This window comes from Hyaena hyaena, unplaced genomic scaffold (genome assembly GCF_003009895.1).
Source record: "Hyaena hyaena isolate Hyena2069 unplaced genomic scaffold, ASM300989v1 scaffold_1508, whole genome shotgun sequence".
Classification (NCBI taxonomy): Eukaryota; Metazoa; Chordata; class Mammalia; order Carnivora; family Hyaenidae; genus Hyaena; species Hyaena hyaena.
In genome coordinates, this window is record NW_024082142.1 from 286036 (window position 1) to 309010 (window position 22975).

General features: G+C 41.8%; 1 protein-coding gene across 8 annotated transcripts in view; it reads left to right on the forward strand.

The window, feature by feature from the left end:
• Nucleotides 1-19026, forward strand: part of PHF8 (PHD finger protein 8) — an 84266-nt gene extending 65240 nt beyond the window's left edge. For 5 of the 8 annotated variants that reach the window (XM_039223926.1, XM_039223929.1, XM_039223927.1 and 2 more), the window contains 4 exons: nucleotides 4510-4605; nucleotides 10930-11039; nucleotides 15121-15457; nucleotides 16390-19026. In XM_039223926.1, the coding sequence (XP_039079857.1) occupies nucleotides 4510-4605; nucleotides 10930-11039; nucleotides 15121-15457; nucleotides 16390-16478 (632 nt within the window). In that variant the 3' untranslated portion in view covers nucleotides 16479-19026. Of the gene's footprint in view, nucleotides 1-4509; nucleotides 4638-10929; nucleotides 11040-11832; nucleotides 12187-14054; nucleotides 14564-15120; nucleotides 15458-16389 lie in introns of those variants that run through there. The other 3 variants (XM_039223930.1, XM_039223931.1, XM_039223933.1) reach the window with 3 other exon arrangements.
• Nucleotides 19027-22975: the final 3949 nt, after the last annotated feature.

Below are 22975 nucleotides of genomic sequence, written 5' to 3' on the forward strand. Positions count from 1 at the left end.
TCCTGCTTTCTCCTCTAGGGTGTTGATGGTTTCCTGTCTCACATTCAGGTCCTTTATCCATTTTGAGTTTATTTTTGTGTATGGTGTGAGAAAATTATCTAGTTTCATTCTTCTGCATGTTGCTGTCCAGTTCTCCCAGCACCATCTGTTAAAGAGGCTGTCTTTTTTCCATTGGATATTCTTTCCTGCTTTGTCAAAGATTAGTTGGGCTGTACGCTTTTGGGTCCACTTCTGAGTTCTCAATTCTATTCCATTGGTCTGTGTGTCTGTTTTTGTGCCAATACCATACTGCCTTGATGATTACAGCTTTGTAGTAGAGGCTAAAGTCTGGGATGGTGATACCTCCCGTTTTGGTTTTATTCTTTAGTATTACTTTGGCTATTCGGGGTCTTTTGTGGTTCCATACAAATTTGAGGATAGTTTGTTCTAGTTTTGAGAAGTATGCTGGTGCAGTTTTGATTGGGATTGCATTGAATGTGTAGATTGCTTTGGGTAGTAATGACATTTTAACTATATTTATTCTTCCAGTCCATGAGCATGGAATGTTTTTCCATGTCTTTGTGTCTTCTTCCATTTCGTTCATAAGTTTTCTATAGTTTTCATCATACAGATCTCTTATATCCTTGGTTAGGTTTATTCCTAGGTACTTTATGGTTTTTTGTGCAATTGTGAATGGGATCAGTTTCTTGATTTCTCTTTCTGTTGCTTCATTGTTGGTGTATAAAAATGCAACTGATTTCTGTACGTTGATTTTGTACCCTGCAACTTTGTTGAATTCATGGATCAGTTCTAGTAGGCTTCTGGTGGAGTCTGTCGGGTTTTCTCTGTAGAGTATCATGTCATCTGCGAAAAGTGCGAGTTTGACTTCTTCTTTGCCGATTTTGATGCCTTTGATTTCCTTTTGTTGTCTGATGGCTGATGCTAGGACTTCCAGCATTATGTTAAACAACAGTGGTGAGAGTGGACATCCCTGTCGTGTTCCTGATCTCAGGGGGAAAGTTTTCAGTTTTTCCCTGTTGAGGATGATGTTAGCTGAGGGCTTCTCATAGATGGCTTTTATGATGTTTAAGTAAGTTCCTTCTATCCCAACTTTCTCAAGAGTCTTTATTAAGAAGGGATAATGTATTTTGTCAAATGCTTTTTCTGCATCTATCGACAGGATAATATGGTTTTTATCTTTTCTTTTGTTGATGTGATGGATCACATTGATTGATTTGCGAATATTGAAACAGCCCTGTAACCCAGGACTGAATCCCACCTGATCTTGGTGGATAATTCTTTTTATGTGTTGGTGGATTCGATTTGCACGTATCTTGTTGAAGATTTTTGCATCTGTATTCTCAAGGATATTGGCCTGTATGTATAACACTAGTTTTTAAAGAGACTGTCTTGTCCCCATAGAATATTCTTGGTACCCTTTTCAAAATTCAATTGAGTATAGATGTTTGGGTTTCTTTCTGGACTCTTAGTTCTATTCCATCACTCCGTTCTTTTTCAAGATTGTTTTGGCTATTCCAGGTCCCATAAAATTCCATTGGAATTTTAGGATCAACTTTTCCATTTCTGCAAAAAAATGCCATTGGTATTTTGATAGGAATTGCTTTGAATTTGTAGAATGCTTTGGATATTATTGCCTTCTTAACAAAATTAAGACATTCAACCTATGAACATAGGCTGTTTTTTTCATTTAGTTCTTCTTTAATTTCTTTCAGTAATGCTTTATAGTTTTCATTATATTTCTCCTACCTCCTTGATTAAAATTTATTCTTATTTGCTTTATTCTTTTTGATGCTCTTATACATGGAATTGTTCTCTTAATATTCTTTACATATTGTTCTTATAGAAACAATTGATTTTTACATTAATTTTATATCCTTCAATGTTACTGATTTCTATTATTAGCTCTAATAGTTTTTTGAAGATTCTTTAGGATTTTTCTATACATAGTCAAAGTACAAAGTCATCTACAAATAGAGTTTTCTTAATTTTTTCTAATTTGATGGCTTTTTTTGTTTGTTTTTGGTTTTGGGTTTTTTTCTTGAATAATTTATTGTCAAGTTGGTTTCCATATAACACCCATTGCTCATCCCCACAAGTGCCCTCTTCCATGCCCATCACCCCCCTTCCCCTCTCCCCCACCCCCATCAGCCATCAGTTTGTTCTCAACATTCAAGAGTCTCTCATGGTTTGCCTCCCTCCCTCTCCCCAACTATTTTCCCCCTTCTTGTCCCCCGTGGTCCTCCATTATGTTCCTCCTAATCCACCTATACGTGCAAACATATGGTATCTGTCCTTCTCTGCCTGTCTTATCTCGCTCACCATAACACCCTGAAGTTCCATCCATGTTGCTACAAATGGCCAGATTTCATTTCTCATTGCCATGTAGTATTCCATTGTATAGATGAACCACATCTTCTTGAATCATTCGTCAGTTGGTGGACGCATAGGCTCTTTCCATGTTTTGGCTATTGTTGAGAGTGCTGCTATGACCATTGGGGTACATGTGCTCCTATGCATCAGCACTCCTAATTTGATGCCTTTTATTTCTTTTTCTTGCCTGTTTTGGATAGAACTTCCAGTACAGTGTTGAATAGAATTGGTGAAAGTGGGCATATTTGTCACATTCTTGATCTTCAGAGGAAGTTTTTAGTCTTTCACTTTTGAGTATGATGTCAGTTGTGGTTTTTCATAAATGTCTTTTATTGTATTGAGGAAATGCCCTTTTATTTCTAGTTTTCTGAGTGTTTTTATCTTGAATGAGTATTGGATTTTGTCAAATTCTTTTCTTGCATCAACTGAGATGATCCTGTCTTTTCATTTTATTAATGTGTGTATTATATCAGCTTTCCATTTTTAGGAACTGGAAAATATATTTTTATCATTAAATCTTAAATGAATTTAATTTTATGTTTTATATAATTTTAAAACATAATATTTTTCTTTATTTTTTTTAGTTTTATTGAGAAATAATTGACATACAGAATTGCGTAAGTTTAAAGTATATAGTATAGGGGCGCCTGGGTGGCTCAGTCGGTTGAGTGTCCAACTTCAGCTCAGGTCATGATCTCACAATTCAAGGCCTCGAGCCCCGCATCGGGCTCTGTGCTGACAGCTAGCTCAGAGCCTGGAGCCTGTTTCAGATTCTGTGTCTCCCTCTCTCTCTGACCCTCCGCTGCTCACGCTGTATCTGTCTGTCTGTCTGCCTGTCTCTCAGAAATGAATAAATTTTTTTTTTTTAATTAAAGTATACAGGGGCGCCTGGGTGGCTTAGTCGGTTAAGAGTCCGACTTTCGCTTAGGTCATGATCTCACGGTCTATGGGTTCGAGCCCCGCGTCGGGCTCTGTGCTGACTGCCAGCTCAGAGCCTGGAGCCTGTTTCAGTCTGTGACTCCCTCTCTCTCTGACCCTCCCCTGCTCATGCTGTCTCTCTCTCTCTCTCTCTCCTAGAAATAAATAAAACATTAAAAAAAAATAAAATAAAATAAAGTATACAGTATAATGACTTGACTTACACATACTGTGAAATAATTACCACAGTTTATTTAGCTAACATCCATGATATCATATAGTTACAAAAAAGAGGTCCCACTAGAAGGAAGTACAAGACTCGATTCCTCTGATGAAGTAGAATTCTATAGAAATTTGAAGCTGGTCGTTAGAAGAAGTGGGAGTAGGATCATTAGGAAGAAGTTTCATGTTTACTTTGCTTCCTTTTAGTTTTAGCAGCAGTAGCAACAGAGTTGACTTCATCAGTAGGATCTGTCTAGACCATTTTCCCATTAAACCTATAGGTGTTACATGTGGTTTATGAGGAGAGTATGGGGGACGTTTGTATGTTTGTATATAGGATGAGATACTTGTATATGTGTATTTTGTCATTCAGATCATTCTGTTCCAGTAATCTTTTTGCCAGTTGAGTTCCCACTCAGCCCAGGTGGTCTTTTTGTTCTCTTTCTGTAAATAATGTGTATAGCGTTTCTTTTTCCATTTCAGCCAACACTTATTGATTACCTACTCTGCATTGTGTTAGGCTTCCTTAGTTTGAAATCAAATAATACATATTCTTGCCCTCAGGGTAAATTGGGGTTGACCTATTTACTTACCAACTCTTAAATACTGTATAACAAATAACTCCAATAGAGGTATACTCAGGATACTCTGGAGAATTGAGGAGGTATCTGAATCAGATTGAGGGACAAGGAAGGCTTCTTTAGGAAGTGAATCTGGAGCCGAATTTTGCACCTCAGTAAAGTAACTCCTGAGGTTACTCACTAAATGGATGTTGAGAATGAATCACAATTGGTGATGCTTGGAGGACATTTGCAGCAAATGTACAAAGGTAGAAAGGCATGAAAAGTATTTGACACATTCAGGGGTTCCTACCTTTGTGTATAGATAAGTAAAAGGTCTACTGGTAGGAGAGTGGGAGGAGCTGAGATGTAGGTATCCTTCTGTCTTCACCCTTCTGGATGAAATCTCAGTTTACCTTGCTTTTCCCTCTCACTGCAGTTTATCCTTCCCTGGAGTCTGACGATGATGACCCTGCTTTGAAATCTCGACCCAAGAAAAAGAAGAATTCAGATGATGCTCCATGGAGTCCTAAAGGTGATCCAGTATTCTGTCCTTAAACTCTGTAGGTATGGTTTGGGGAAAATAGGCTGGGGTAGTTGGGATATTTAACATAAGAAGATATGATTCAGTCATTCATTTGTTTATTCAGCAAATATTTGTTGCGTATCACCCGTGTGCTAGGTACTGTGTTAGGGGCTGGATTAAAAATGATCGATAAGACACATTTCATGCACTCAGTTCAGCATAGCCAGAGGTAATGAAGCATGTTGCTTCTGATATTACATGGCTTGAGATGAAAAGAATACTTTGAGGGGCACCTGAGTAGCTCAGTTGTTTAAGCATCGACTTTGACTTAGGTTCAGGTCACGATCTCACTGTTAATGAGTTCCAGTGCCCGTGAGGCTCTGTGATGACAGTGCAGAGCCTGCTTGGGATTCTCTCTCTCCCTCTCTCTCTCTTCCCCTCCCCAACTCATGCTCTCGGGAACACTCTCTCTTTCTCTCAAAATAAATAAATAAACTTTAAAAAAGAAGAACTTCAGCAGATTCCAACAAGCAGTCTGAGACTTCTGAGAACATTCTGCTACTATCATCCCAGACCTTTGGTAATAAGGTTGTCAAATGAAGGAAATTCTGCTGACTGCCTAACTGTACAAGCCGCAAGACTCCTTAGACTGTCACTTATACTAGCTGAGAGGCCAGCTCTGAGGAAGGAAACTAGAATGGTCATTGAGTTGAACATGGGATTTAGATGGTAATTCTACTCATTTCATTGGTTGGGTGGTTTTCACAGTGGATGCTGTTTCGGTTAGCTTTTGCTACCCAGAACTTAGTGGCTCAGAACAATAACAGCTGATCATTTCTCATGATTCTGTAGGTTGGCTAAGCTATTGTCCTAGTCTGGACTGGGTTGGCTGAGGCTGGATGGTCTATAAAGATATTCCTCAGGGGTCTAGACCTAATTTGGGGTGGCTAGGGCCTCTTCCCATGTGGTCTCTCCTGGTCCTCTAGGAAGCAAGCCTGAGCTTTTTCACAGGATAGCAGAAGCATGTCCAGTAGCAAGAGAAGGAAAGCCCCAGTTTACAAGCACTTTTCAAGCCTCTGCCTGTGTCATGTTTTCCCTTGTCCCACTGACCAAAGCAAGTTACATAGTCAAGCCTCAATTCCAGGGTTGGAGAAATACATTACATCTCTTGAGAGAGGGGGAGCTACAGAATCCTCCTGTGCTACAGAGAGGTGTGAGCAAATTGAAAGCTGTTACTGCAGCAGTCTATTGCAGAGGGTGCTGGCATCTCAGTTACCCATCGTTCCCTAGGAAGGAAAGGGCCTGCTGGCCCCACCCATCCTTATTTGGCTTTTCTGCTGTTAGCTTGGAGTTGAGGGACAAGGGTGACAGAATAATCCTAGAAAGTGTTCTCTCAGTGAGCCAGTCAGCAAATGTTACTTTTTTCTTTTTTAAGGCCTATTTTCTGATTGTATTTTTTCATATAGTTTCTGGCTGATTAGCAAAATAGAAAAGTGGGAAAATACGGAGAATAGAGGAAAGTGTAAAGAAGAAACCACCCATGATCCAACTAACCAGAAGCAACCGCTGTGTTAATGTTTTGATACATTTCCTTCAAGTCTGTTTTTCCTATGTATTTCTTTTTTATGGTTAAAATTATAGGATATAGATAAGCCTATATCCTGCTTTAAGCTATTTTTGCCTTTTAATCAAATTAACTTGTATATCTGGTAGCAAATTAAATAGTACAGAGGAGTTTAGGATGAAATGCAGTGAGTGGTCTTTGCCCCTGCTTTCCCCACCTCCGATCCTGTGCCTGAGAGGCAACCTCATAGGTTTTTTTTCTGGTTGTTACTTCCAAAATTCAAAATAATAGGGTTTATACCACCATTTCTTGATGTATCAACTTAGTTTCTATTTCTCTTTCTCTCAGCTTCTCTCAGTCTCTCTTGATTATCCACTCTCTAAGATACAGACATTAGAACTCCTTCCTGCTTCCTGCCTCTCATGAACTGCACATTTTTGTTTACATTATCAAGGTTGTTAGCATTTACATTTTCTTGTGATAAATACTCTATAGTAACTAGTGATTGACTGTAAAAGTTGAAAACTAGTAAATATACCTGGCCTTTTAAATTAATATTATTTCATAAGCATGTCCTTAAACCATTGTTTATAAGTATTTTAATGGCTACAGGGGCGCCTGGGTGGCTCAGTCGGTTAAGTGTCCAACTTCCGCTCAGGTCATGATCTCACGGTTCGTGGGTTCAAGCCCCGTGTCAGGCTCTGTGCTGACAGCCTGGAGCCTATTTCAGATTCTGTATCTCCCTCTGTCTCTGACCCTCCCCTGCTCACGCTGTCTCTCTCTCTCTCAGAAATAAATAAAACATTAAAAAATATTTTAATGGCTACAAAATACTCTATTCTCTGGATATACCTTGTTTACCTAACTTCTACTTTAACATGAGGCATTTAGCCTATTGCCATGTGTTCACAATTAGTAATAACATTGGGGTGAACATTTTTATATGCGTTGGTGTCTCTGATTATTTACTTAGGATAGATCCCCATTAAACTCCAGAAGGGCAGCACCTGGGTGGCTCAGTCGGTTAAACATCTGACTTCGCCTCAGGTCATGATTTCATGGTTCATAAGTTCAAGCCCCGCATCAAGCTGTCTGCTGTCAGCACAGAGCCCGCTTTGGATCATCTGTCTCCTCTCTCTGCCCCTTCGTCGCTCGTGCGCTTTCTCAAAAATAAATAACTAAACATTGAAAATAATAATTGCATAAACTCTAGAAGGGCAAAAAGTACACATGGATATACAGTAAAAAGTGTCCTTCTCATCCCTGTTTCACAGCCTTTACTTTCCTACTAGAATTCACTAGAGGTTTTCTGTAAGCCTTTAGCTAATTATCCAGAGTTCTGAAAGAAATTTTTTTCTGACAATTTTTACCAGTTTTCTCATTGTCTTAATTCAGGAGTGCATTTTTGGAAGTCCTTAGCTTTGTCATTTTTGCTATTGCCATCCATCATGAAATACCAAATGGTTCAGTATGCACTGCTATGAAAATGACATTTTTTTCTATAACCATTGTACCATTTTACGACACCTAAGTCAAGTAACATTTATTTTCTAACGTCATTTAATACCAAATCTTTATTCAAATATCCCCCCCCCATTATACCAAAAATATCTTATAATTTGTGTATTCAAATCAGGATGTTTTCAAGGACTACACATTTCATTGGGTTGTTATAATCTCTTAGTCTCAGTCAGTTAAAATTTTTATGACAAATTTCAAACATATATAAATATAGAAAGATAGTACACAAACACCTGTATTCTCAATATATTTTGCTCTATTTGCTTTATTCATTTATCTTCTAGCTTTTGGTGAGCCACTTCAAAGTAGTCTGCAGCCATCATAACATATTTTACCCCTTAATAATATCGCCTAAGAATAAGGACACCCTCCCATGTAACCATACTATCTTTGTTGTACTTAACCATTAATAATACCCTAAGATCTTCTAATACCCATCATTAAATTTTCTCAACTGTGCCCCCCAAAATGTCTTTTATAGTGTTTTTTCCCCAAAACCCAGGTTCAATGAAGGAAGGTGAGGTTTTTTTTTTTTTTTTCCAGCTTAAAACAAGGACTTTCTCATGTATTATACAGGTCGGGGATTTGGAAAGTGTACAGTAGGGGTAGCTTGTCTCTACTCTATAAGGTATGTGGCCTTATCTAGGAAAATTTGAAAGCTGAGGGGGTCGCTTGATGGCCAAGAGTTTGAATCATCTGAGGTCTCATTAACTCACATGTCTGGTGCCTAGGCTGGGAACACTCAAGGACTAGAAATGCCAAGCATAGTGCCAACATGTGGCCTCTCCATGTGACTAGCTTACATGCCTGCTCAGGGCTTTAAGTGTGTGTTCTAGCAAGCAATGTAGAAACTGAAATTGCCTTTTCTGACCTAGCCTGGGAAGTCGAGCAATGTTACTTCACCACATTCTATAGGCTATAAATCAGCTCAGATTCAATGGAAGGGAACATAAAACCCCACCTATCAATAGGAAAAGTGTTAAAGAATTTGGAGCCTTGTTTTAAAACCACCACACGTAACGAAACTATAGAGAACAATATACCCAAGAATCCATAACCAAAAATTATGCATTAACATTTTTGCTTCATTTGCCTCAGATCATTTTTAAACAAATAAAATATCACCTTTAAAGAGAGGACTTCAGCCTTCTGAATTGCTTATTCTGTAGTATGCATACTGCTTATACAGAAAGTCTTTTTTATAATAATATAATAATAATAATAATAATAATAATAGCTAACCATCCAAGGAATATTCAAATCTAGGTCAGTAAACACAACCACTTCTTTTTTTTTCTATGACACTTTTTTCTTTAATTAAAAATAGAATAGTAAATAAATTCCCATACACCCACCACTGAGAATCAGCAGTTATCAAGAATTTGCCATGTTTGATTCATCTTTGTTTTCTTTTTTCAAAATTGTCAGTGCTTTATTTTTTTTAATGTTTTATTTATTTCTGAGAGAGAGAGAGAGAGAAAGAGAGAGAGAGAGACAGCGAGACAGCGTGAGCAGGGGAAGGTCAGAGAGAGAGGGAGATACAGAATCTGAAGCAGGCTCCAGGCTCTGAGCTAGCTGTGAGTGCAGAGCCCAATGCGGGGCTCGAACCCATGAACCATGAGATCATGACCTGAGCTGAAGTCAAATGCTTAACCGTCTGAGCCACCCAGGTGCCCCAAAATTGTCAGTGCTTTAAAGCAAATCCTCTATATTGTGATATTCCTCACCTATAGTGTACTTTAATAAGCATATCTAAAAATATATATTCTCCTATAACCACAATCCTATTATCATACATAACAAAATTAACAATGTGATACTTCCTGTACATGATCTAATACTATGTCCATAATCAAATTTCCTCAATTGTCTAACCAAAAAAGGTATTTTTGTAGTGGATTTGTTTAAATCAGGATGTTACAGAGTTCACAAAGTATTTGGCTTTCATGCCTTTTGAATCTAGAGCATTCCCCCTTTTTTGTTTTATGCTGATGATTTATTGTAAAAACTGGTATAATTGTCCTGTAACACATCCCACCTTTTAGATTTATTTGTTTGCTTCCTTGGGACATTGTCTTTTTAAGGAAACAGGCCAGTTATCTTGTAGAATGTCTGATTTTTTTCTCATGGTGTCACTTAACTTGTTCTCTTATCTCTGCATTTTCTAAAAAATGGAAATAGTATGAACCACTTCCTTGATTTTAGGTCTTTGGCAAAACTACTTCCCAGGTGATGCTGTAAATTTCATTTTGCACTGTATCAGGAGACACATGAAGTCAACTGTCTCACTATTAGTAACAGCCAGGTTAATACTTACTTAAGGGAGTGATGTGATCTTACTGTCAAAAAGCTAGTTTTTTTTCCTTCTTGAGACTACAAGTACTATGTGAATTAATACTTTGGTACTGTGTGAATATCCAGTGCCCTAGAATCAATTGTTTCTTTAGGGCTTACAAACCTGTGATTTTCCAATTCTGTCATTCCGTTTATTAGCTGGCATTCTTCTCTAAAGAAGAGCTCTCCTTCATCATCTGGGACTGTTTGGTTATCCTGAAATATACCTCCTATGTAAAACATGGGATAAGTAACTATTTTTTGATTCAAGATTGTTATGGCACTATAAAAGGGTTATACAAGAAGACAGTCTTTATGAGCTCATAGCTTGTTTGGTTGACGAAATAAGACACACAACAACACATCAACATTAGGGAATGTGATAAAATGGCACGTGCTATATATTGAGTGACTTGTGCGTATCATAAGTTCGGGAGAGGGAGAAGTCAGTGTGAGCCAGAGAGGGCATATAGGTTTTGTATAGAAAGTTGATTTTAGCTTACCTTTGAAGGATGGGCAGGTTTTGAAGAGGGGAACAAAGGGAAGAGGGTGCTGTAGGCAGTGTGGATGGTGAGGATGAAGGCACAGGGAGAGAGGATGAGCTGTACTTATTCTGGAGGTATAATAAAGAAGCCATTCTGTTTAGAGCAGCTGATAATATGAATGTAGAAATAAGGTTGAGAAGGTAGGTAGGATAGGAGCAGAACATGAACAACCTTAAATACCAATCATGTGTGCATTGTGTTATTTGAGCATTTGTAAATTAGCTTCTTCCCTGATGGGAAACAAAATCTGACTCTCTAAAAAGCTAGAAGCTAGAGGACCAGTGAGACCACCTTTGTGGGGGGAGGGGCTCAGAGGTAGGGAATATGGTTGACATTCAGATAAATGTTTTCATCCTGTTTCCTCTGCAGCCCGTGTGACCCCAACTCTACCAAAGCAGGACCGTCCTGTGCGTGAGGGGACCCGGGTAGCTTCCATTGAGACTGGTTTGGCTGCAGCAGCTGCAAAGCTAGCCCAGCAGGTAGGTGCTGACACCTAGGCAGTGGCCTTGCTACTGATCCCAGTTTCCTTAGAGCCTTAAAACTGAGACCTTACGCTGATAGGTTCCCGCTGTTGTCTCATTGGAGAGTGTACCCACTTTGATCCTTATATATGGCATTATCGTAGGCTCCTCCTATATCCTTCACAGACCAACTTAATGACAAACTACTTCCAGAGGTCACACAGTTGACATGATTTAGGGTGAAAGGAAATAGGGGGCCAGAGAAAGGCCCTTGTTGATATCATTTGCCTTTCTAGGTGTGTTAAAACCTGTTAGATGGGAAGGACCAGGGTTGTCCTTGAACGAGATCATTTGCCATTAGATGAAGCACCAAGGAGTTTACCAGCTGAGTGTGCTCAAGTTCTTGGCCACTCAACTGGTATTGGAACTTGGTTTTGGGGGAGAGGCTTTCCTTGTCCTCTTCTGTGCCAAATATTATTGCCTTAATCTTCAGCCCCTACTTCCCAAGAAAACTTCACCCACTAGTTTTTGTCCTAAAGAGTCACTTCACTAGAATTAAATTGACCTCCTAGCAGGTTCCAGTTTGTAAAGTTCTTTAATGTGTATACAGCGCTCAGCAACCCTGGGAGCAGTTGGAGTTGAATTTTCTGGTTCTCTCCTTATCAACATCCTCTTGACTCTTCATGCCATACCCTATTGCTGAGAGCATTTATTGGGCATCTGCTTTTATGTTAGGGGCTTCCATGTACAATGTCTCATGTAATCTGCCTAGTAGCCCTGTTCAGTAGGTGATATTTTCATCATTTTACAGGTGAAGAAAATGAGGCTGTCTTTAAGTGACTAGTCCAGGATAATACAGCCAGTCAATGGAGGAGACAAGATTCAAACTCATATCCTCTAACTTCAAATTTCATGTTACTTGCTATTTCAGTAAAATAGTTAAAATTTTGTATATTTTAATAATTATATTCTATTCCAGTAAAATTTAAGAGAACAGTGTTTTAAATATGCTGTTATATGGGGCTCTCGAGTTGCTTAGAAATGTCTCAGAGGCTGCTGTTGGGAGTCAGCAGAGACCAAGCCATCTCTGACCGGAACTATCCTAGTGCCAAGTTAGATGTAATCTGGAAAAAAGGTGATGGAGGGGAGCATTCTACTGCCTTAAATAAACATATATTAATTTATTAATTAAAGGTGTGAAGACTACTTTTAGTGCTTTCTAAGGACCTCACTTCTGTTTCAGTTGATCAGGGATGACTTTAAAGAAGAGGGTTTGAAATTTGGGAGGCATTTTGCAGGCTAAGCTTTTGGAGGGAACAGGAAGGCATTCCAGGAGAAGGGAAATCCTTGGCAAAGTACACAAGGCCCTCCTAATTTGTTCTCTAGTCACCTCTCCTCCCTAACCTCCTACCAGCCCCTCATGCATGCCCTTTACACCAGCTGTACTATCGTACCATGATACTTGAAGTTCACTTAGCATGTATCACATTGTCTCATGCCTCTGTGCCTTTGCACAGGTTGTTCCTCTGCCCATTGGGAATCCTCCCCTTCAGATGCCTTACCTAACACACCTTCGTACCACCTACCAACAATTTATTACAGTAACCTTCTGTGCTTCTGTAGCATTCTCTCTTACAGTCATAAGTGTGCTTTTCTGTGTCCCTTATTAAATTGTAAGTGCCTGAAGGGTGGGGATATATCTAATTTAACTTGGTATCCCCACTATACTAAACATGTGTTTAGTCAGTGTTGGGTGAGTGAATGAAGGAATGAATGTATGACTAAATAAATGAGCAGATCTTTCTGGATTGGAGGCTTCATGTTGGGGAACAGGGGAAGATAAATTCAGATTAAAAAATGGATTGTAGAACCAGCCTGCCTGACTTTGAATCCTCACTCTACCACTTTAGCTCTATGCCTCAGTTTTCTCATAAACTTTGAGCATTAGATGAGGTAATATATGGAAAAACTCCAAGCATGGCACTTGTCACAGAGTAAGTATTACAGACATATTAGCTTTTCAGTATTATCATTATGGGTTGGATAGGTAGGAATGGCCAGACTATTGAAGACCATGAATGTCAGACCGGGGTGTTTGAATTTGGGTGAGGACCTGCTAACTGGTTTCTGAGCAGGGAAATTGGCAAGTTGTAAGTGGTCCTGTCATAAAACAATCTAGTCTTCTGTGGGGGAATCTGGATGAACTACACAAGGAGATTGGCAGCAAAGGTAGTAAAATCTCGGCTATGTGATCTAGGTGTGAATAGATAATCTCTGGATTCAGATGAGAGAAATGGGGACAGAAATGCAGTTTCTGGTATAGATGGAATAGCAGTATGGCTGAGAAAAGAGATTTTGAAGCCCAGTGGCTTACGTCTGAATCCCAGCTTTGTCACATATTGGTCCTATAACCTTGGAAAAATGACTTAATCTCTCTGTGCTAGAGTTTCTTCTCCTAAAAATGGAATTTCATTCTTTCTTCTCATACTTCTTCTGAGTATTAAATGAGTTAAATTACAGAACAGTGCCTGGCATGTATTACTAATATTATTATTCTTATCCCCCAGAAATTCCTATGGTAGCCACAACCTGGCAGGAGTAGGCCCGTGTTGCCAAGGCAAAGAAACGTAATCACTGAGTTGGTCTGTGAGGCTGTGTAGCATTTCAGAAGGTGAAGTCGTTCACATGCTCTCAGCACCACCTTTCCAGGTTCTCAGGGCTCCAGATGCCCACTATACAGGTACCCACTACACAGTGGATAGTAGATCCATAGAGCAATGGATGGATGAAATCTAAGATGTTGGGAGAAGTGACATAACTCCTTATTCATCCTTCCCAACCAGAATTGAGGTTTTAAGACCCAGTGGTGTGGAGAATTGCCAAGTCCTCTATTAAAAGGCCAGCAAAAGTAAGCGAAACCATTGTAAGAGATGAAGATAGAGCAATAGTTTCCCACTTGCTGAGTACCTACTGTGTGCTATGTGTTTTTACATCATTATTATATTTCATCTCTCTGACAACCCTGAAAAACAGACTTATTTGGCCCATTTTCAGATGAGGCGATTGAGATTCACAAAGGTTAGTAACTTGACAAGGTCATCCCACTCGGAGCACAAGCCTATAATTTGAACCCTAGTTTTTGGTTGGTTGGTTAGTTGGGTTTTTTTTTGTTTTTTTCTTTGTTTTTTTTCTTCTTTAATTTTATTTTATTCCAACACTACTCTTTCACTCTCAGAGTCCCTTTTTGAGAAGTGTGCAGGGTGGGTATTCAGATAGACCTGGCTGAATCCTGGACCCAGCAGTCCTTCACCTGTGAGGCTTTGGGCTCAAACTACTTAGTATCCCTTAGTATGCACCTTAGTTTTCTCATCTATAAACTAAGGGATTTTCCTTCTCAGGGATACTCTGAGGATTAAATGAAGTAAAGCATACAGTTGGCCCTTGCACAACACAGGCTTGAACTGCACAGGTCTACTTATACATAGATTTTTTTTTTTTTTAGTGTAGTACTCTAAGTATATTTTCTCTTCCTTATGGTTTTCTTAATATTTTCTCTGCCTTTATTGTAAGGATACAGTATATAATATGTAGAACACACAAAATATATGCTAATCGACTGTTTATGTTATTATTAGGGCTTCCAGTCAACAGCAGGCTATCAGTAGTTAAGTTTTTGGGGAGTCAAAATGTGGATTTTTGCCTGCATGGGGGCTTAGTACCCCTAACCCTATGTTGTTCAAGGGTCAACTGTATGAAGGTTCTCAGTTGCCAGCATAAATTTAGCTATTCTTATTAGAAGTATCCATGGTGCACCTCATAAATGGCAATGCTAAGACCAAAACCCAAGTCTCTGATCTCATTTACCCTTCTGTTACCACTGTACTGATTAGTGGCAGTGATAACTTCAGGGTGGATGATACCAAAGAGATGATCTCAGGTGATGGAAGGCCTATGTGTTTTGTGTACGTAACATCCAGGCTAGACTTGGGGTGGGGTGGGTTACAGAACCACATTGACTAGTGTCTGGTTTCCTTTCTGGGCAATTCTCTCCTCTTCTCCACTTCTGAATTCCGCTCCCCCAACTTGGCTTGTATTTCAGGAGCTGCAGAAGGCCCAGAAGAAGAAATATATCAAGAAGAAGCCTTTGTTGAAGGAGGTAGAACAGCCTTGCCCTCAAGAGTCCAATCTCAGCGTGGCAGCACCAGCCCCAACTCTGGTCACTACACCTCAGCTTCTCACTTCCTCCTCACCCCTGCCTCCTCCTGAGCCTAAACAAGAGGCCCTCTCAGGAAGTCTTGCTGACCACGAATATACTGCTCGTCCCAATGCCTTCGGTATGGCCCAGGCAAACCGCAGCACCACACCCATGGCCCCTGGCGTCTTCTTGACCCAGCGGCGCCCTTCAGTTGGCTCCCAGAGCAATCAAGCAGGACAAGGTACGGCTGCCATATGGTTACAGAACTGAGAAGGATCTTCGGGTCACCAGCTCCAAATCCTAAGTGCCCTGGTAGATGAGAATACCTGGGAGGGATATTGACGGTCAACCTAAGGTGCTTGTATTTGATCTCTCTTAGGCCATGAAGAGACATTAACTGGTGTTAAACAGGTGCATTTCAGATGTGGATTTAGAAAGGGCCTTTTGGTGACCAGAGTGGAGGGTGGGCCGTGGGTGAGAAGTCTAGGGAGGAGACATATACACAAGTTCAGGCTGCAGTGGAGAGAAGCTGGGGCTATCGCAGAAGGAACGAAGAGGGAGAAGATGAATTGATCAAATACGGAGGAGGTCACAGTGGACATGGGAAGTGATTTGATGTGGGGGGAAAGCGGAAGAAGCAGTTGGGGGGGCGTAGCTCAAGCCCTCTTCTTCCTCACTTTGGCCTTCAAAGCCCAGTCCCTAGAGTATGCAGCTCAAGGGTGGTGAAGTCAGTGTGGCATTGGATGATGAAGAGGGTTTCTAATCAAACAAGGCTGTGGGGATGTCACCTTCAGGGACACTGAGCTATAATCACTAACCAGGCACATGTCCAGTCCCAGTGGTCAGGATAAGAGGACAGGGGGGCATCACCACATCCCTGCAGAATTTAGGAAGTAAAATGATTGGGACCAAAGAAATCAGTGAGGAAGAGGAACCAGACAGGCTAGTCAGGGAGTTGATAGCTGCTACAGGAGATCATAGGAGGAAGAGGCAAGGCATGATGGAAGTAGTTAAGGAGGGCCTCTTGCCCAAGATGTGCCTGGAGCCAGCATAAGAATGGAGACACTCTGTGGGCAAAAGAACAGATGAGGGAGGTAGATCAAAGATAGATGCTGCTAGAGTTGTTGCTGAAGCCCTTGCCATAGTCTTTACTTACCTCTCTTTTCCCCACAGGAAAGCGTCCTAAAAAGGGCCTGGCCACAGCAAAGCAGAGACTTGGCCGTATCCTGAAAATCCACAGAAATGGCAAACTACTTCTGTGAGCCCCCTGGTGTCCTGCCCTTCACCCCTTCACCCCCATTGCCTTCTCCATTGTCAACTCTCGGGGCACTCCTGGATCCTGTCTGCCCCGGACAAGGTGCTGAGGCGCGTTGTCCTGCTTTCTTGGAACTGACCAAAGGCATGGACTTCCCAACAGGCCCCTTCACCAACTCCTCTAACTCCCTTCTCTACTTCTGCTAGAGCATCCTGCCTTCCTTCTCCATACCTCTGAGTAGCAGGTAAATGAGAGAGGTTTCTGGCTGACTAGAACGCCTCTTTTCTGCTGCTCCAACCCATTTCCTTTTTACCAGCTCCATCTACCCTATACTCTCATCCCCACTTAGAGGTAGGAGGCAGGATGAAGAGAGGCATAAAGTGAGCCTGGGCCCCTTGCTATTTCCCTGGTCATGAAGTGGGAGGCCCATTGCTCAACACTTCCCACAACTCCAGCCCTGTCTCTAGAAGCCTGTCCACCTCTGCCCACATTTTCTTCCCCTTCCGCCCCCCCAGCCCAGTGGACCTATCCCTTTCCAGACTTGTTCCTGGGAGAAGGGTCTAGCCTCCTTCCCCTCTTGCCAAATGCATCATGAAAATAAAGAGGAGGGCCTGGAGTCTCCTTACTGCCCCACCAGGGGCCATTTCCAGAGGTGGACTAGAAAGGCTATGGGCTTACTTTACTCATCTTTGGGAAGAAGAGAGACTTCTGTCACTTCTAAAGGTGGGGAGAGGACAGACACCCAAGCCTTTGACCATGACTTTGTAGCCCATTGGAGGAAGCTACTCTTGGGTGGCTACAGATGAGGTCCCCTGTCCCAGGGTGAACTTCAGGGATTTGCCTGGATTTTGAGGTCCTGCCGAACATTATCCATATGGCTATAGCTGGGCCCCAAAAGGTGAAAAACCATCTCCCAACAGTCTGAGAGTTCCTACCACTGAAGCAGATAACCCTGGCCCTACGTACAGCCTGCTCTCTTCACCTGTACCACAGAGCACAGCCTGGACCTTCTGGAAAGAATGTGGCAGGACAGCTCACCCCTGGGTTCTCCATCAGAAGCCTCCCTCCTTCTTTCCCCACCTAAGGTCTTGGTCTGAAGAAGACCTCAGAACTCATATCTTCACTTCTGGGCCTTTGTGCTCCCAGACATCAGGTCAATGCTCAAGCAGAGTACAGATGGGCTACTCAAGAGCCTGAGCCTGGGAGAGGAGATGCCCATCTGTAAAGGAGCAGATAATTCGATCCTCCCCTCCCTGTCTTCCCTTTGTGAGTGTCTCTACTGTCCAGACAGTGCCCAACCTGTTTCCCTTCTCCTCCCTCAACTCCCTCCACCTCAGCCTGTCCTGCCTCCCTGGCAATCTGGACTGAATGGAGAAAGCCCCACTCCTTCCATTTTGGTACTGCCCATGTGGAGTGCATCCTTGACCTCTACTCCCCACTTTGACCTCACCCCAGTTAGCCCAGTGCTTCTGGGGAACTTAATAGCTACCATTGCAGGCCACAGGAGTATGTGAGGCTGCCCTTGTCTTTGTGTCTCCAGTTTGTCTTTCTTTTCTCTACAGCCCCACATCTACTCTCTTTATTTGGAATCAGGGGCCCCTTAACCCCATCTGCTTTTTTTGTTTGTTTTGGGGACCCCGGGGGCCATGCAGTCCTCCATCTAGTCACACCAAAGGCAAAAAGCCTGGCTACCTCCCCCCTAGAACGTGAGGTCCCTACTCCCCTCCCCTCTATTTCCACCCAGCTTTGTTCTTGGGGATTTCAAGGCAGCAGAGGGTAGTGAGGGGAGGGAAGGGAGGGCAGCCTGTGTCCCTGTGTAGACAACTGCCTGACTAGGCCCTGACTGCTGTAACCAAGACCAGGACCCCAGCCCTTCTGCCCATTAACACCCGCCTTCCTTGATCTTTCAAAGGCAGCTAATTGCTAGCAAATCCCCCTGGTTCCGGACCTCTTTCCCCTCTTATTTCTTTGTTAGAAGTTTCTGTGGAGCTGAAACCCAACCTCCGTTTGACTGGGTTTCCTTTTAGTTTAGTTGGGCTCTCAGAGTCTCCTGTTTGTTGTTTTGTGTTTTAAATGAAAAGCAAGTTTACCCTCAGAGTTATGCTTTTCCAAAGAGGCTAGTGTGCTTTTTTTTTTTTTTTTTAATGTTTCAGGTTCTAAGTGAAGTCAGTTGGGGAGGGGTTGGAGTGGTAGTAACTAAGGTGTAGAACATGGTGAGAGTTACCTCTGGTCTCTAGTCCCTAGCACAGAGCTGGGGGTTGGATAGGGGGCAGGGAGAGAGGATTTCTATTCACCTTTAATATATTTTTACAAAAAAGCAAACAATTTAAAAACAAGCCCACCGCTTCTGTACATGTCTAAATATATTTTTAGAAGTGGGTAGGATTGTGAATTTCTGATGCAGGGCCTTTTTATAAACAGGTTAGAATAGCATCATACAGACTTCTCTGCTGTTTTTTTCCCCTGTTTTTTTCTTATGTTGTGTTACTAATGTAATTTATATTTTTTTTAGATCCTCCCTTTCCTATAGAGATAAAAGTGATTTATCTTGGCAATTGCTTTGCTTGGCATTCTTTTATGGGGGTGGTGATGGGGGTGGTGGGTGGTGGGGTGGGTCCATGAGTGCTGCCTTCTGTTTTACATTCTCTCTTTCTCTCACTTTCATGAAACTCAGCACTTCCTTGGTGCCCAACCTTATACCTGAGGTGGGGAGGGGACAGAATACCAGCTTTCATTAGAGACACAATTGACACACCAGAAACATAATCAGAAGTTCAGTGAGCAGAAAAGAAAGAGCCAACAATTCAGAGTGGCCTGACAAGTTTGTTGGAAAGGCTTTCCATGTATTCCATGGGCTGTTCTTAGTGGCTACACCTGTATTGTCTTTGAATGTGGAATTTTGCTGTTTTTTCTTCCCTCCCTCTCTATCTGACATGCTCCTCCAGCCTGAACTTGATTACTGTGCTTAAGTCCAGTGTGAGGGACAGGATAGAATTATTAGAGCTAACACATCATGATCATTTTCTTGTGCTAGACACTGCTGTTAGTGTTCTACGTATATTGATTGATTTAATCCTCACTGACATCCTCATTCTACTGATCAGAAAACAGAGGCAAAGAAACCTTACAGTATCAAACATCTTAAGTTGTGAGGCCAGCCTGGTTCCAGAGTCTGTGTTCTTACCACTGTGCCACCTCTCACTGATAACCACTACTATTTATTAAGTGTCTTTTCTGTGCCAGGCATTGTGCTAGGGGTTTTATTTAGGATATCTCGTTTAATGCTCACTGACAACCTTGGGAGATAGTTGTTAGTCCTATTTACAGTGAAGGAGATTGAAGTTTGCCAGTGGCCTTCCACAGCAGGATCTGCCTGACTCCAAAACTCATGTTCTTTCCCCTCACCATATTAAAAAATCTTTTGCAGATCAATTACCCAGCAGATGTTTATTGAACCCCTGTTGTGAGCAAAATACAACATTGAGAATTGTGTCCTGAGGAGAGTCCACAGGATAATGTCAGGACCCTCAGTTCCAAATCCATTACCACCCTGACACTGTGACCTAGGGCAGGCTGCATCCTGTCTTAGAGTCACTGTAAAAGGACTTCGGACCCGATGAGAATTTCTCTTTTTTTTAATGTTTGTTTATTTTTGAAAGATAGAGACAGAGTGTGAGCACGGGAGGGGCAGAGAGAAAGCGAGACACAGAATCTGAAGCAGGCTTTAGGCTCTGAGCTGTCAGCACAGAGCCTGATGCAGGGCTCAGACCCATGAACTGTGGGATCATGACCAGAGCCAAAGTTGGTTGCTTAGCCAACTGAGCCACCCAGGTGCCCCAGAGAATTTCATTGTCATAGAGATTCTGCTACTGTGAATCTGGGATTATTCTGTGTTTGGCACCTCCTGGCTGGATGGCCTCCTCCAACTCTTTCAATCAATGTTGGTATTAGGACCTAGGGAGAAAAGGTTCTTGTCTGGGTTATGGGGAACTATGTCTTCTGGTAGAAATGCAACAGGAAAGAGGGGAGGGATTTCAGAGCCTTTGCAGGAATGGTGGGTTGGGTTCTCTTTGTCATCAACTTAAGGATAAATTAGAGTCTGGGTCACCTTACCTCTCATCCAGACAGGAGGTACCAGAAGATCAGAGGATCCTATCTAAAAATTAGGAGGGAAACAAGCACCCAACTTCAGTCTTCCCTCTTTCCAATATGGAGTGGAAAAATACACAGGACTTGTCACTAAGAACTTGCCTTCTTAATGACCAAATAGTCTGAGGAGATTGCTTGTCTGGCTCTCGGTTTCTACATTGCTTAGATGGAATTATGATCACCCCCAAACTTTCTGGATGCTGTTGATTCCCAAACCGAATCTTCCTAGACCTGACCTGTCCTGAGTACAGATCCCCAATTCTGCTTGTTCATGTGTTCCCTGACTCAAGTACACAGGCCCTTCCCTTTCCATCAGGACCCTGTTCATGACAAGTTTAATGAAATGGCACTTGCCCTCCACTAAACTGAGTAGACCAGAAGAGCACCAGAGATGATCACAGGATGCTAGTTAGGAAAACCTAACTCCTTCGCTGGGGAAGCAGGGAGTTCAGGAAGCAGTAAGTCTTCCTGTCAGGGGTGATTTCCTTGAGCTCAAGGATGAAAAGTAGCCAGTTAGGTGGAGAACAGTGGGAAGAGTAGTCCAGGCCAAGGCAACAGCATGAATAAAAACAAGTAGGAAGGGAGCACCCATGTGCATATAGAGGACAACCAATTTGGTATCACTGCAGCTGTGACTTTCACCTGGGGGATCATATGAAGAATCTCCAAGAGGGTGGCATGTCTAGTTCAAGAGGACATGATCAAAGTTGATTAGTTTTTAGGTGTAATATTTATCTTTAAACCTCAGATAGTGGAGGATATGTTATTTTGATGTTAGTCAAAAGACTTAACTGTATCCCATGAATGATTGAGAACCATTAAAGGATTTTAAGCAGAAAATGGCATGATCCAACTTTTAAAAAATATCCCATAGTCAGGAGTGAATTAGGAGAGAGTGAGATGAAGTCAGAGAGACTAGTGAGGAAGGTACTGAAGGAGGGATGGAGAGGGCACTATCTCATCTTTAATGTCCCATTAAATGCCACTTCCCTAAGGTAGCTTTCACCCAATCATCCAGTCAGTTCTGACCTTTTCCTGGACTTCTACATCTCATAAAGGGTAGAAATCCTAGGCTATTTCCAGGAGGCAGACACATGGAATTGTCCACTCATGCAACCCACAAGACGGAAGGTGCACTCCTTTATCCCCCTTTTAGCTTTTTAACTCTGAAAATAGCTCATTTCTTGAGGCCCTCTCCTTCCTCATAGGACCACAACATAATGCCAGCACTCACCAATGAATGTGGTAAGAGATACACAATATCCATTTTATATTTTTATTGTCAGGAGCCCAGCAAGCTTCCCTTACATTCCATTCTATCATACATAACTTTGCAATGTCACCTCCCCAAAGTCCTCTTTTCATCATCCCCTTCTGCACAAGAACATTCGTGACTTCCTGCTGCTTATTATACCTTCTGGGTTTCAAGGCTTTTCAGAACCTAGCCCAACCTGGAGACAATGGGCTGTAGTAGAAAGAGGATGTGCCTGGGAGTTGAAAAGACCAATGATTGAATTCCAGCTTTAGCGCCTATGCTGGCTACTTTATATTTCCTTGACTTAGTTTCATCATCTGTAAAATGAAGATATAATCCTTACCTCATAGAGTTGTTGGGAGGAATTACAGTAGCTTTAAAGAACTTAATTCAATATTTGACAGGTGATCAGTAAATTTCCCCACTTAAAAATTTCCCAACGATTACAGAGACTATGGAAATAGTAAGCCTTTAAAGGAATTGGAGGGGCGCCTGGGTGGTTCAGTTGGTTAAGCGTCCAACTTTGGCTCAGGTCATTATCTCGCAGTTCGTGGGTTTGAGCCCTGCGTCAGGCTCTGAGCTGAGAGCTCAGAGCCTGGAGCCTGCTTCGGATTCTGTGTCTTCCTCTCTCTCTGTGCCCCTCCCTCACTCATGCTCTGTTTCTCTCTGTCTCTCAAAAATGATGAACATTAAAAAATAAATCAATCAAATAAAGGAATTGGAGAGAATATTCCAAACTGGGGCAGGAAATCAAGTTGGTTCCATGATGAAAGTGTTTGAAAGCCATAGAAAAATGGCTGAGTCAATAGGTGTGTTGAGCCTTACAGTCCTGTAGAGGAGGACAACTAAGTCTATGACAAAGTTGCTGGAAGGTGCCAGATTATCATCCATGCTAATTCAATATCATTGGTTCAGTTTTACAGTGGTTTATCGAAAACTCCTTTGTGTCAGGCCCTGTGCATGCTTGATCCTCAAGGAGCGTGTGGTTTAGTACACAGACTTGGAAACCCAAATACAGCATACTGGGATAAATTTTATGTTTCAAATAAATATGGAGTGCTATGGGAGCATGAAGTAAGGAGACTTAACCCAGACTGAGG